This window comes from Trachypithecus francoisi, unplaced genomic scaffold (assembly GCF_009764315.1).
Source record: "Trachypithecus francoisi isolate TF-2019V2 unplaced genomic scaffold, Tfra_2.0 Lachesis_group12, whole genome shotgun sequence".
Classification (NCBI taxonomy): domain Eukaryota; kingdom Metazoa; phylum Chordata; class Mammalia; order Primates; family Cercopithecidae; genus Trachypithecus; species Trachypithecus francoisi.
The window spans coordinates 6,950,317-6,964,520 of NW_022681457.1; the positions used below are offsets into that span (position 1 = coordinate 6,950,317).

Consider the following 14,204-nt stretch of genomic DNA (forward strand, 5'->3'; position numbering starts at 1 on the left):
GCAGCCACTGCATTTGCAGCCTTGAGGTCATAAGCATCCTCAGGAAAATGCACCACGAGTCAGTGCTAAGGGCTGGAGTCAATACAGACTGGATTCAGGAGAAAAAGTGAGGCAGGGAGTCTAAGGGAGCAAACATAGACAACTCTTTCCAAAATCTGTCTGCAAATTCTTTTCACAGAAAGAATTCTCTTCGGAGAAATAGGGTTAACACCGGAGAGGAATATAGTCCAAGGATCTTTTTGGCTGTTTGCCGAGACCAGCTTGGTCGGGGAGATCCTAACCCAGCAGTGCTAGAGGAATTAAAGACACACACACAGAAGTATAGAGGCGTGAAGTTGGGAATCAGGGGTCTCACAGCCTTCAGAGCTGAGAGCCCCGAGCAGAGATGTACTCACATATTTATTAACAGCAAACCAGTCATTAGCATTGTTTCTATAGATACTAAATTAACTAAAAGTATCCCTTATGGGAAACGAAGGGATGGGCCGAATTAAATGAATAGGTTGGGCTAGTTAACTGCAACAGGAACGCCCCGTTAAGACACAGTTCGCTCATGCTAATTGTTTGTGGCTCAAGAATGCCTTAAACGGTTTTCCGCCCTGGGCGGACCAGGTGTTCCTTGCCCTCATTCCCATAAACCCACAACCTTCCAGCTTGGGCATTAGGGCCATTATGGACATGCCGTAGTGCTGTAGAGATTTTGTTTATGGCCAGTTTTTGGGGGGGCTTGCTCCCAACAGTTGTTTTTTGGGGTGGTTTTTATTTTGTTTTTGTTTTGTTTTATTTGTTTGTTTGTTTTTGAGACAAACTCACTGTCGCCCAGGCTGGAGTGCAGTGGTGCGATCTCAGCTCACTGCAACTTCCGCCTTCAAGGGTTCAAGAGGTCTTCCTGCCTCAGCCTCCCAAATAGCTGGGATTACAAGTGCGCGCCATCACACCCAGCTAATTTTTGTATTTTTAGTAGAGATGGGATTTCACCATGTTGGCCAGTCTGGTCTCAAACTCCTGGCCTCAAGTGATCCACTCACCTCAACCTCTCTAAATGGTGGGATTACAGGCATGAGCCACTGCGCCCAGCCAAGAATGGTTTCTTTTTATAGGGAGGGGATAGGATAACGTTTATGTCATAGTGAGAATGATCTAGTAGAAATAAAATCTTGAGGGTTTGGTTTTGGCAGAAAATGGAAGGACAAATGCAGGGGGAAAGTTTGTGGGAAGGTGAGAGGACATCCCTGGTCCATGTAGGAGGGAAATTATTGGAAAGAACAAGACGTCTTTATTCACAGTGACAGGGGCAGGTAGACTGAGGGTCAGGGGAGGAAAGGCTGAAAATTTCACATCTAGTTATTACCATTTTCTCATTATAATGTCAGTCAACGGCATCTGCTGGGAGTGGGAAAAACACAGTAAATAAGATATTTTTTGGAGAAAGCAGGACTGAAATAATTAAGGTGTGAGATAGCAAGCGCGCTGGAGAAGTAGAGTAACCTAATGAGGAACTGCTGAGTTTTCATTTGACATCTATGGTCATAAATTCAATTGCAACCCTCAATAATCGTACAAGTCACTTCCCCTCTCTGAGCTGTACTTTCCTACATATTATGCAAGGACGGCACTTGTCCCAAAGCAAGAATGTTGTAATCAGAGATGATAAAATATATAGTGACTGGCACATATTAAGGACTCATCAAATAGCAGCCCTCATAACCAGTACAGGTATCATCTGTGGTTCGCAGTTCTTCTCCTTACATTACAACTAGGGTGGACCCAAAACTTTGCAATTTTTGCCTTGTTAATCTGTCCCCACCCATCATTGCACAATCATCCTTCCTTGTTGTATCAACATTTTTTGTTTGTTTGATTTTTTGAGACAGAGTCTCACTCTTTTGCCCAGGCTGGAGGGCAGTGGCACAGTCTGGGCTCACTGCAACCTCTACCTCCCAGACTCAAGTGATTCTCCTGCCTCAGCCTCCCAAGTAGCTGGGATTACAGGCACCCGCCACCATGCACAGCTAATTTTCATATTTTTAGTAGAGACAGGGTTTCACCATGTTGGCCAGGCTGGTTTCGAACTCGTGACCTCAAGTGATCCACCTGTCTTGGCCTCCCAAAGTGCTAGGATTACAGCTGTGAGCCACCACGCCCAGCCTGTATCAACATTTTAAAATGAATTTGAGATTATGGATAGATCATGTCTTCTAAGTGCCTTGTAGAATGTTTGGAGGTTGGATAGAGAAAATCTGAGTCTGCTGAGGAACTATGGGGTGGAAAAGGGTTAACAGCACAATTCTATTGTAATCAATCTGGCTGAGCTCCAATTCTGGCTCTACCTCTTTCTACCCGGGAACGTTGAACAATTAACATAGCCCATCTAAGCCCATCTTAACTTCCTTGTCTGTACAATGGTTATACTAATTATTAGGCTGCTGCAAAAGTAATTGCTGTTTTTGCTATTATTTTCAATGGCAAAAGGCGCAGTTACTTTTGCACCAACCTAGTATCACTAAGATTAGTTAATATTCACCGTGTCTCAGGGTGTGCTCAGTGCTTACACATATTAACACAGCCCATCCACAGGTCCTGTGAGAGGCATCGTTAGGGCTAAAGGAGAAGCTCTTGGCATGTGGATAATGTTCATAAGTAGAAGCAACTACTGCTATGAGCATCGTTCTTGTCCTGACCTTGAGCTTCATAATGGATTGAGCCCCAGGACACAGCACACAGCCTGGTGAGGGCCAAGAGTTCACATTTGTCATAGATGTACTCAGTCTAGCCTAAAAGATTTCCATGTCTATTCTCACTTAATCTTCACCCGAAAGTTAGACTTCACCATAAAATTGTCCTCCTTCTGCAGAGCAGAAAACTGAGGCTTAAAGAGATATCACTACGAACTCATAGTGAGGAGACATCACAGATAAGATTAGAAGAGAGATCTAGCTGACTCCAGAGTCCAGTATTTTTTTTTTTTTTTTTTAAGACAGAGTCTCGCTCTGTCTCCCAGGCTGGATTGCAGTGGCATCTCTCACTGCAACCTCCGCCTCCCGGGTTCAAGCGATTCTCCTGCCTCAGCCTCCCAAGTAGCTGGGACTACAGGCGCGAGCCACCAGGCCCGGCTAATTTTTTGTATTTTCAGTAGAGACGGGGCTTCACCATATTGCCCAGGGTGGTCTGCAACTCCCGACCTCAGGCAATCCACCTTCCTTGGCCTCCCAAAGTGTTGGGATTACTGGCGTGAGCCACTGCACCCGGCCGAGCCCAGTATTCTTTATAACAGTGACTCTCAATTGGGGGTGACTTTGCCTCTGAGGGGACCTTTGACAATGTTTATGGAACCTGTTGATTGTCATTTCTGGAGAAGGAGTTGCTACTGGTATCTGTGGATAGAGGCCAGGGGTGCTGCTAAACATCCTACTGTGTCCAGAACGGTCCACCACAACAAAGAATTACCCAGACCCAGATGTCAGTGGTGCCAAGGTTGAGAAATCCTGAGCTACATTAAATAATGTCCCGTGGAAGAAGACCTCAGTGAAACTCACTGGTAATAGCAGGAGGAAAAGAAGGAAATAAGTGAAAGGAAGAAGGCTAAAAATTATCAGACTGGGGCATAGCCCTATGCTAGTAATCTCGGGGCAACCCCTTTCAAAGGCAGGACTTCAGTATGCAAAGGCAGTGGTTCTGGAGTTGTTCATCTTGGTTTCCATATCTTGCTGCCTCCACTGACTGGCTGGGCATGATGCTGAAAAACTACAGAAGTCCCCAGGCCACGAATTCCTTTGGATGTGATGGCTGTTTCACAATGTTATGAGCATTAGATATGAATAAGTGCTAGGGAATTGCTATTTCTCTTAAAGATGCTAAATAGCCCAGTGTGAGATGCTTCTCAAATTCTCATGGCCATAACAAATCATCCTGGCTTTTACACAAACAGATTCTAGAGTGAGATTTATGGATATAATTGTTTTTCATTTTCATTGTAAGTTCAGGTGTGTATGTGCAGGTTTGCTATATAGGTAAACTTATATCCTGGTGGTTTATTGTACAGATTATTTCATCACTGAGGTATTAAGCCTAATACCCACTACTTATTTTTCCTGATCCTGTCCCTCTTCCCACTCTCCACCTTCCAGTAGTCCCCAGTGTTTTCCTCTTTGCGTCCATGTGTTCTCATCATTTACCTCTCATTTATAAGTGAGAACATGTGGTATTTGGTTTTCTGTTCCTGCATTAGTTTGCTAAGGATAATGAATACAATTTTAACAGGCAGCCTGGATGTTTCTGATAAAGTCCACAGACCACAGCATAAGAAAATGTGCTCAAGTGGGCCGGGCGTGGTGGCTCACGCCTGTAATCCCAGCACTTTGGGAGGCCGAGGCGGGCGGATCACGAGGTCAGGAGATCGAGACCATCCTGGCTAACACGGTGAAACCCCGTCTCTACTGAAAAAAAAAGTACAAAAAGTTAGCCAGGCATGGTGGTGGGCACCTGTAGTCCCAGCTACTCAGGAGTCTGAGGCAGGAGAATGGCATGAACCAGGGAGGCAGAGCTTGCGGTGAGCCAAGATCGCGCCACTGCACTCCAGCCTAGGCCACAGAGTGAGACTCTGTTTCAAGGGGAAAAAAAAAAAAAAAAAAAGAAAATGTGCTCAAGTGGCATGGGACTTTGTGTTGAATTGGATACAAAAATTATAGATGTGACCCCGACCAGAGGCAGGGACTACATGTTTTGGATTTTTGTTCTTAAAAGAAAAAAAAAAAACTTGATCTGAGAAGCTCTGCAGGTTATATTCTTACAATGTTATTGTCCACAATTCAGTCACATGTCCACTGCTAAAGCAATCCCTTGCAAAGTAAAAGGAATTCTAGTTAGTGCTAATTAAACTAGTCAAGATTTACTCCCAACATGGAGAAAGGACACCTTCTCTTCAGGGTGAGTAACTAAACACACGATTGTGGTTTTTTGAGCAGAGAAGAATGGGGAACAGTTGCTGGGTGGGCAACCAGCAATATCTGTCAAGAGTAAGGGTTTAGAAGTCAGACCAAGCTGAACTGAAGTCCTTAGTCTATTGTCTACTACCTAAGCGACCTTCAACACATTTCACAATTGCCCTGAGCTTTAATTTCTTCTAATGAAAACAAGAAGTAATGAATATTACACAGCTATTATGTAAGCCAAACTGGATCCCATATGTAGTAATTAACACAATGCATAGTCTCTATTACAAATATTAATATGACTTATGATTCTCATAGTCTTTATCCCACAGACATCAAAGCTATATAAATCGGTACTGATTATTTGCATTCCAAACAGAGATGAGCTCCACATCAAGCAGGGACAGGAAAAAGCAGAGGGTAGAAAGCAGAGATAGAACTCTCTTTGCTGACTTCCTCTAGTGCAGAATCCTCAGGATATAGCATACTACTACGTATTACCAGTGACTTCTCAAGATTCTCTTCAACAATAACCTCAAGCCAAACTCTTCAACTTTATCTTGAGTACTAGCCAAGCAATAGGTCAAGGGTTCTCACATCTGCGAGGGTCAGGAGTTGGGAGAGTGGAAGAACCTGGGGCTGAAAGAGGTTGCAGAGCTTGCCAGCATGTTTGCATTGAGTGATGGGAGACACCGATGTGAACCTTCTGACTCTGAGTCTTATGCCTTCCTCACAATGCTGAGGCTGCCTATGCTCGATTTTCCATTGTCCGTACAACATAAGATCAGTATTTTTGCTGGTGGACAGAGCCTTGTAATCCTCTTGGTGAAGTGATCAGCCCGATAAGTGAAGTGCATGTTGATAATGATGGGAATATGGAGGACTATCCCTTCCCAAAGGAGCATCCAAGAGAATGCCAATTCCATAGCACTACTGTCAACAAGGCTTAGTAGATAGAGTGGGTCTCCTGGTAGGAGTGGGAGCTTTAGTGGAAGTTGATGTGAGCTATAAATACAGATGCTGTAAGATGGTTCCACAGCTGAGAAATGGCCATTGTTGGAATGCTTCAGGTGCGAGCAAGATGGAAACCAACTTCTCCACTCCTCTGAATGAGCATGAAGTGTCCTATGAGTCTGCTGGCTACACTGTTCTGCAGATCCTCCCGTTGGTGGTGCTTGGGGTCACCTTTGTCCTCGGGGTCCTGGGCAATGGGCTTGGGATCTGGGTGGCTGGATTCCGGATGACACGCACAGTCACCACCATCTGTTACCTGATCCTGGCCCTGGCTGACTTTTCTTTCACGGCCACGTTACCATTCCTCATTGTCTCTATGGCCATGGGAGAAAAATGGCCTTTTGGCTGGTTCCTGTGTAAGTTAATTCACATCGTGGTGAACATCAACCTCTTTGGAAGTGTCTTCTTGATTGGTCTCATTGCACTGGACCACTGCATTTGTGTCCTGCATCCAGTCTGGGCCCAGAACCACCGCACCGTGAGTCTGGCCATGAAGGTGATCATCGGACCTTGGATTCTTGCCCTAGTCCTGACCTTGCCAGTTTTCCTCTTTTTGACTACAGTAACTATTCCAAATGGGGACACGTACTGTACTGCCAACTTTACATCCTGGGGTGACACCCCTGAGGAGTGGAACAAGGTAGCCATTACCATGCTGACAGCCAGAGGGATTATCCGGTTTGTCATTGGCTTTAGCATGCCGATGTCCATTGTTGCCATCTGCTATGGGCTTATTGCAGCCAAGATCTGCAAAAAGGGCATGATTAAATCCAGCCGTCCCTTACGGGTCCTCACTGCTGTGGTGGCTTCTTTCTACATCTGTTGGTTCCCCTTTCACCTGGTTGCCCTTCTGAGGACCGTCTGGCTCAAAGAGAGGTTGTTCGAGGGCAAGTACAAAATCATTAATATCCTGGTTAACCCAACGACCTCCCTCGCCTTCTTCAACAGCTGCCTCAACCCCATGCTCTATGTCTTTGTGGGCCAGGACTTCCGAGAGAGACTAATCCACTCCCTGCCCACCAGTCTGGAGAGGGCCCTGTCTGAGGACTCAGCCCCAACCAACGACACAGCTGCCAATTCTGCTTCATCTCTTGCAGAGACTGAGTTACAGGCAATGTGAGGATGGGGTCAGGGTTATTTTGAGTTTTGTTCATCCTACCCTAATGCCAGTTCCAGCTTGATCTATCATTGAGTCATATTGAGGCATTCAAGGATGCGCAGTTCAAGTATTTATTCAGGAAAAATGCTTTTGTGTCCCCAATTTGGGACTAAGAAATGGACAGTCAGGCTACTATAATATTAGTGTTATTTTTGTTTTTTTTGACTTCTGCCTATACCCAGGGGTAAGTGGAGGTGGGAAACAAGAGAAGAGAAAGAGTGGTGGGGATTTGTAAGACTTACATGAGGTAGCGCATAATAAGGGGAAGACTTTAAGGTACAAAGTAGAATGTTTGCCGTAGGATTTTTATAGCTATTTTTAAAAATCACACTATGGAAGTTTTCTTCTGTTTTTAGTTTGCTAAGACTTTTCTGTTTCTTTTTCTTACATCATGAATGGACGTTGCATTTTATCAAATGCATTTTCCACATGTATTAAGATGGTCATATTCTTCTTCTTCTTTTATGTAAATCATCATAAATAATGTTCATTAAGTTCTGAATGTTAAACTACTCTTGAATTCCTGGAATAAACCACACTTAGTCCTGATATACTTTAAATATTTATATCTCACAAGAGTTGGTTAGAATTTCTGTGTTTATGTTTATATAAAAATGGACGGCCGGGCGCGGTGGCTCAAGCCTGTAATCCCAGCACTTTGAGAGGCTGAGGCGGGTGGATCACCTGAGCTCAGGAGTTCGAGACCAGCCTGGCCACCATGGTAAAACCCCGGTTCTACTTAAAATACAGAAATTAGCCAGGCATGGTGGTACACACCTGTAATCCCAGCTACTTGGGAGGCTGAGGCAGGAGAATTGCTTGAACCCAGGAGGTGGAGGTTGCAGTGAGCCACGATCGTGCCATTGCACTCCAGCCTGGATGACAAGAGTGAGACTTTGGCTGAAAAAAAAAAGTATGAAACTTGAAATGCTTTCTTTTATTTATTTATTAATTTCTGATTTTTGTTCTTCTTCTTGTTGTTATTATCCTAGAGCACAGCCTTTGGAGGTATGGTTTCTTTCAAGCAATGAAAATGTAAGCTCTCTGAAGGCAGGGATTTTGGTCTGTATGGTTTGCTGATTGAACATCATCCTCTATGTGTAAAATACTGTCTGATACGTAATAGACATTCATTAAATATTCATTGAATAAATAAATCAATAAACAATAGTATCACCTAAGTGTCAAGTGAGAGCTTTTCATATCAAATCAAAATTATCTCCAATCCTCATTACATGAACCAGACCATGTCCAGTAAACACCCATCCTCAAGCACACAATATTTAGAAATTCTCCTATGGTTTACTTTTTTATGAATTTCTGGTTTTGAGCTTCTGCTTTAAGGAAAGTACCGTGGCTAACTGTTGCCTCACGCCTTTGTTTTGAAATAAATCAACCCACAAGGGTACTCAGCCCTTTACTTTGCTTTCAGGAAATAACCACTCAGAAATGGTCTTTCGGTGCGGAACTTACCTTCTGGATGCGCTGGCAAAAGACACGACTCTACGCGAATATGAGGCAGTCCTGTTATCAGCGTCCTCACTCACTCCACTGTTTTTACTCAGTCACATTTCCTCTCCCTTTCCCTCCTGTTCCCATTAAAGTTATTTGCATTTCCAACATTTCCAAAGCAGAGAAGTTTACTTAGTTCATTTGCATTCTTGACTCCTATAAATGCTTTCCAGTTCCTAAGAAAAGTATACCCTTTAATGCCCAACTAAATTGTGGCCAAAGAAAATAAGGAACAAGGAGAAGATGCAAGAAGGAAAAACCAGGAACCACACACAGCGTATGACCTTGAGACAGGAGAATTAGGGCTTCTGGATTGGCTAATTAACAGCCTTCCTCCACTGCCAGGAGAGAGGAGTCTTACTTTCCTTCCCACTGGCCTTGGTTAATTGCAGTGAAACAGTGCCTGCTGCATCCTCCCCATTTTTCTTTTCTTCACTGGAAGTTGTCACTGTGGATTCTCAGTTCCCATTGCACCCTTGAATACTGGGGTCTTCAGAAGCTGAGGATTCTTGGTGTTTATGGGACATTCGCCACCAATAAACATTTCTAGACTTGCTTGAATCTGGAAGTCCAAAATAAAACTCTGGGGATAGTGCCCATAGGAAGAACAAGACCACTTTTTCTGTTTGGTTAGAAGAGTGTAGAGAATGTTGGGTTCCCAAAGGTATAAGCTCCCCTGGAGACTGCCAGCTGCCTACCCAATATTCTTCCCCCTACTTTATTAACAAATGTGGGCAGCAATTCATTTAGCTAAAATAATCATTTTCTCAGTCATCCTTCCAGTTAGATGTGGGTAAATTCCAAGCAATAAGATACAAAAATAGTATCATATTAGTACATAAGGGGCTGCCTCATTATTTCATTAACAGAGTGTTTATTGATTGATTGATTGATTGAGACAGGGTTTCACTCTGTCACCTAGGCTGGAGTGACAGCTCATTGCAGCCTTGACTTCCCAGGCTTAGGTGGTTCTCCCACTTCAGCCTCTTGAGTAGCTGAGACTGCAGGCTTGTGCCACCATGCCCAGCTAATTTTTGTATTTTTTGTAAAGACAGGGTTTCACCAAGTCACCCAGGCTGGTCTTGAACTCCTGAGCTCAAGCAATCCTCCTGCCTTGCCCTCCTAAGGTGCTAGGATTATAGGCATGAGTGCCTGGCCTAGAGTTTATTTTTTAGGGCAATTTTAGATTCACAGCAAATTGGGAAGAAAATACAGAGATTTCCCATAAATCCACTGCCTCCACGCATGCACAACTCCTCTCATTATCAACATCCCCCACTAGAGTAATACATTTCTCACAGTTGCTAGACCTACATAGATACATCATTAATCCAAAGCCCACAGTTTACATTAGGGTTCATTCTTAGTGTTTTACATTCAGTGGGTGATATGGTTAGGCTTTCCATCCCCACCCAGATCTCATCTTGAATTGTAATCCCCATAATCCCCACGTGTCAAAGAAGACACCAGGTGGAGGTAATTGAATCACTGGGGCAGTTTCATGATGGTCTTGTGGTAGTGACTGAGTTCTCATGAGATCTTGATGGTTTTATAAGGGGCTCTTCTCCCTTCACTGGGCAATTCTGCTTCCTGCTGTCTTGTGAAGAAGGTGGCTCTTTCCCCTTCACCTTCTGCCATGATTGCAAGTTTCCTGAGGCCTCCCCAGCCATGCTGAACTCTGAGTCAATTAAACCTCTTTCCTTTCTAAATTACCCAGTCTCAGGCAGTTCTTTATAGCAGTATGAAAACAGACTAATACAGTGGGTTTGGACAAATGTATAATGACCTGTATTTACCATTACAGTATCACACAGACTCGTTTCATTGCCCTAAAAATCCTCTGTGCTCTGCCTATTCACCCCTCCCTCCTCCCCATCCCTGGGAAACCACTGGTATTTTCTTTGTCTTTATAGTTTTTCCCTGTTCCCGGATGTCATATAGTAGAAACCATGCAGTATGTAGCCTTTTACGATTGACATCTCTCATTTAGTTAGGATGCATTTAGTTTCCTCCATGTCTTTTCATAGACTGATAGCTCATTTCTTTTTAGAATTGAATAATGTCTACTCTCTGGATGAACCATCATTTATATATCCATTCGCCTACTGAAAAACATCTTGGTTGCTTCCCAGTTGGGCAATTATAAATAAAGATGCTATAAACATCCACGTGCAGGTTTTTATGTGGACAGAAGTTTATAATTTGTTTGGATAAATACCAAAGAACATGACTGCTGGATTGTGTGGTAAACCTATGTTTAGTTGCATGGGAAACTGCCAAACTCTCTTCCAAGGTGGCTGTATCATTTTGCCTTCCCATCAATAATGAATGAGGATGTTTCATGTCTTTGCCAGCAGTTGGTTTTGTCAGTGTTCTGGATTTTCACCATTTCTTTTTTTTTTTTTTTTTTTTTTTTTTGAGACGGAGTCTCGCTCTGTCGCCCGGGCTGGAGTGCAGTGGCCAGATCTCAGCTCACTGCAAGCTCCGCCTCCCGGGTTTACACCATTCTCCTGCCTCAGGCTCCCGAGTAGCTGGGACTACAGGCACCCGCCACCTCGCCCGTCTAGTTTTTTTTGTATTTTTTTTAGTAGAGACGGGGTTTCATGGTGTTAGCCAGGATGGTCTCGATCTCCTGACCTCGTGATCCACCCGTCTCAGCCTCCCAAAGTGCTGGGATTACAGGCTTGAGCCACCGCGCCCGGCCTTTTCACCATTTCTAATAGGTAGAAATGGCCAAAGACAGGTAGAAATGGTGAATAATAGGTAGATTTTGGCCAAAGATACCACGGTGGTATCTCATTGTTTTAACTTGCATTTCCCTGATGATATGTGATGTGGATCACCCTCTTATATGTTAACCTGGCATCTGTATATCTTCTTTCTTGAGGTGCCTGTTAAGGGCTTGGCCCATTTTTAAAATGGGCTTTCTGTGTTCTTATTGTTGAGTTTTAGGGGTTCTTTGCATATTTTGGATAACAGTCTTTTATCTGATATGTCTTTTGCAACACTCCCACACAGAGCAGATTTTTTTTTTTTTTTTTTTTTTTTTTTGAGACAGAGTCTCACTCTGTTACCCACACTGGAATGCAGTGGCACCATCACAGCTCACAGCAGCCTCAACCTCATGAACTCAAGTGATCCCCCCACTTCTTCCTCCCAAGTAACTAGGACTACAGGTGTGCACCACTATGCCCAGCTAATCATTTATTTTCTGTAGAGATAGGGGTCTCACTTTGTCACCCAGGCTGGTCTCAAATTCCTGGACTCCAGCTATCCTCCCACCTCAGCCTCCCAAAGTGCTGGGATTACAGGTGTGAGCCACCATGCCCAGCCAGAAATTTTCAATTTTAATAAGAATTGCCTTCTTGATTCTTTCTTTCATGAATTATGCCTTTTGCTTTGTAATTACAAAGTCATTGCCAAACCAAACGTCATCTAGATTTTCTCCTATGTTATCTTCTAGGTGTTTTATAGTTTTGTCTTTTACATTTAGGTCTTTGATCCATTTTAAGTTAATTTTAGCAAAGCACATAAGGTCTGTTTCTAAATTTACTTTTTTGCACATGGATGTCTAGTCATTCCAGAACCGTTTGTTGAAAAGACTATCTTTTCTCCATTGAATTGCCTTTGCTCCTTTGATAAAGATCACTTGGTGATATTAATGTGAGTCTATTTCTGGACTCTCTATTCAGTTCCATTGATCTATTTGTCTGTACTTCTGCCTGTAGTACACTGTCTTGATTACTGTAGCTTTACAGTATGTCTTGAAATCAGATGGTGTCAGTCCTCCAACTTTGCTCTTCTTGTTCAATAGTATGTTGGCTATACTGGTTCAACATTATGTTGGCCATACTGGTTCAATATTATGTTGGCTACACTGGGTATTTTTCCAGGGAAATGCAAGTTAAAACGATGAGATACCACCCTACTCCTATTAGAAATGGCCAAAATCCAGAACACTGACAACTTTAGAATCAGTTTGCTATATTCACAAAATAAATTGCTGGAATTTTTATTGGGATTGTATTGAATCCAAAGATCAAATTGAGGAAAATTGACATCCTGACAATCTTGAATCTTCCTAGTCCTGTACATGGAATATCTCTCAATTTCTTCAGTTCTTCTATAATTTCTTGCATCAAACTGTTGTAGTTTTTCTCATCTAGATCTTGTACATATTTTGTTAGATTTGTACTCAGTGTTTCATTTCTGAGGGAGATAATGTAAATAGTATCGTGCTTTTAATTTCAAATTCCATTTGCTCACTGCTGGTATCTAGGAAAGTGATTGTTTTTTTGTTTTTGTTTTTGTTTTTTTGTACTCTGCAACCTGCTATAATCACTTATTACTTCCAGGAATGTTTGTTGTCCATTCTTTTGGATTTTCTGCATAGATGATCACGTCGGTTGTGAACAAAATAGGTTTTTTTCCCTCCTTTCCAATACGCGTACCTTTTTAGTTTGTTTCTAATTGAATTAGCTAAGACTTCAGCAATGCTGAAAACCAATATGAGAGAAGACCACCCTTGCTTTGTTCCTGGCCTTGGTGGAAAAGCTTCAAGTTTCCCACTGTTAAGTATAATGTTAGCTGTAGGATTTTTTTGTAGGCATTATTTATCAAATTGAGGAAGTTTCTCTTTATTCCCAGATTACTGAGCATTTTTAAAAATTATGAATGGTTGTTGAATTTTGTCAAATACTTTTTCTGCCTCTACTGATATAACTATGTGGTTTTTTCATTAGTCTGTTGATGTAATTGATTATATTAATTACTTTTTGAAATTTGAACTAGACTTGCATACCTGGCATGAATAATTTTTATACTTTGTTTTATACATTAGACTATAATAGTTTAGACATTTTTGGGTTTGATTTGCTAATAGGTTTTTGAGAATTTTTGCATCTATGTTCATGAGAGTTATTGGTCTGTAGTTTTGTTTTCTTGTAATGTCTTTAAATGGATTTGGTTATTAGGGTGATTATGGATTTATCGTGAGTTAGAAAGTGTTCCTTCTGTCTCTATATTCTCAAAGATCCTCATTCTTTTTAATTTTTGCATTGTATTTTATTGGATGAATGTAACAAAATTTAATCTGACCTGTCACATATGAATGAACATTAAAATTGCTTTTGATCTTTTGCTTGTTACAAAAAAAAAGCTATAATGAATACCTGTGCACACACACATTCCTTTGCACGACTGTGGGTTTGTCTGTAGAAAAAAAATTAAAATGGTTTGTAACCTAAGTGTCTATCAGTAGATGAATGAACAAAAAAAATATGGTTCATATACATAATGGAGTACTATTCTGCCATGAAAAATAATGAGACTCTGTCATTTGCAACAACATAGATGGAACTGGAGGTCATTATGTTAAGTGAAATGGATCAGGCACAGAAAGACAAACTTTGCATGTTCTCACTTATTTGTGGGAGCTAAAAATCAAAACATTTGAACTCATGGATATAGAGAATAGAAGGATGGTTACCAGAAATTGTGAGGGTAGCAGGGGTCGGGGGAGAAGTGGGGATGGTTAATGGGTACAAAAAGACTAGAAAGAATGAATGAGACCTAGTATTCAACGGCAA

At 42.2% G+C, this 14,204-nt stretch overlaps 1 protein-coding gene across 4 annotated transcripts in view; it reads left to right on the forward strand.

Moving 5' to 3' along the window:
• Positions 1 to 14,204, forward strand: part of FPR2 (formyl peptide receptor 2) — a 35,418-nt gene that overhangs the window by 5,067 nt on the left and 16,147 nt on the right. For 3 of the 4 annotated variants that reach the window (XR_004440504.1, XR_004440505.1, XR_004440503.1), the window contains one exon: positions 6,002 to 7,748. Coding sequence is in view for 1 of the 4 variants with exons in the window: in XM_033224349.1 (XP_033080240.1) it covers positions 6,002 to 7,065 (1,064 nt within the window). In the remaining 3 variants the exon portion in view is untranslated. Of the gene's footprint in view, positions 1 to 6,001; positions 7,816 to 14,204 lie in introns of those variants that run through there. The other variant, XM_033224349.1, reaches the window with a different exon arrangement.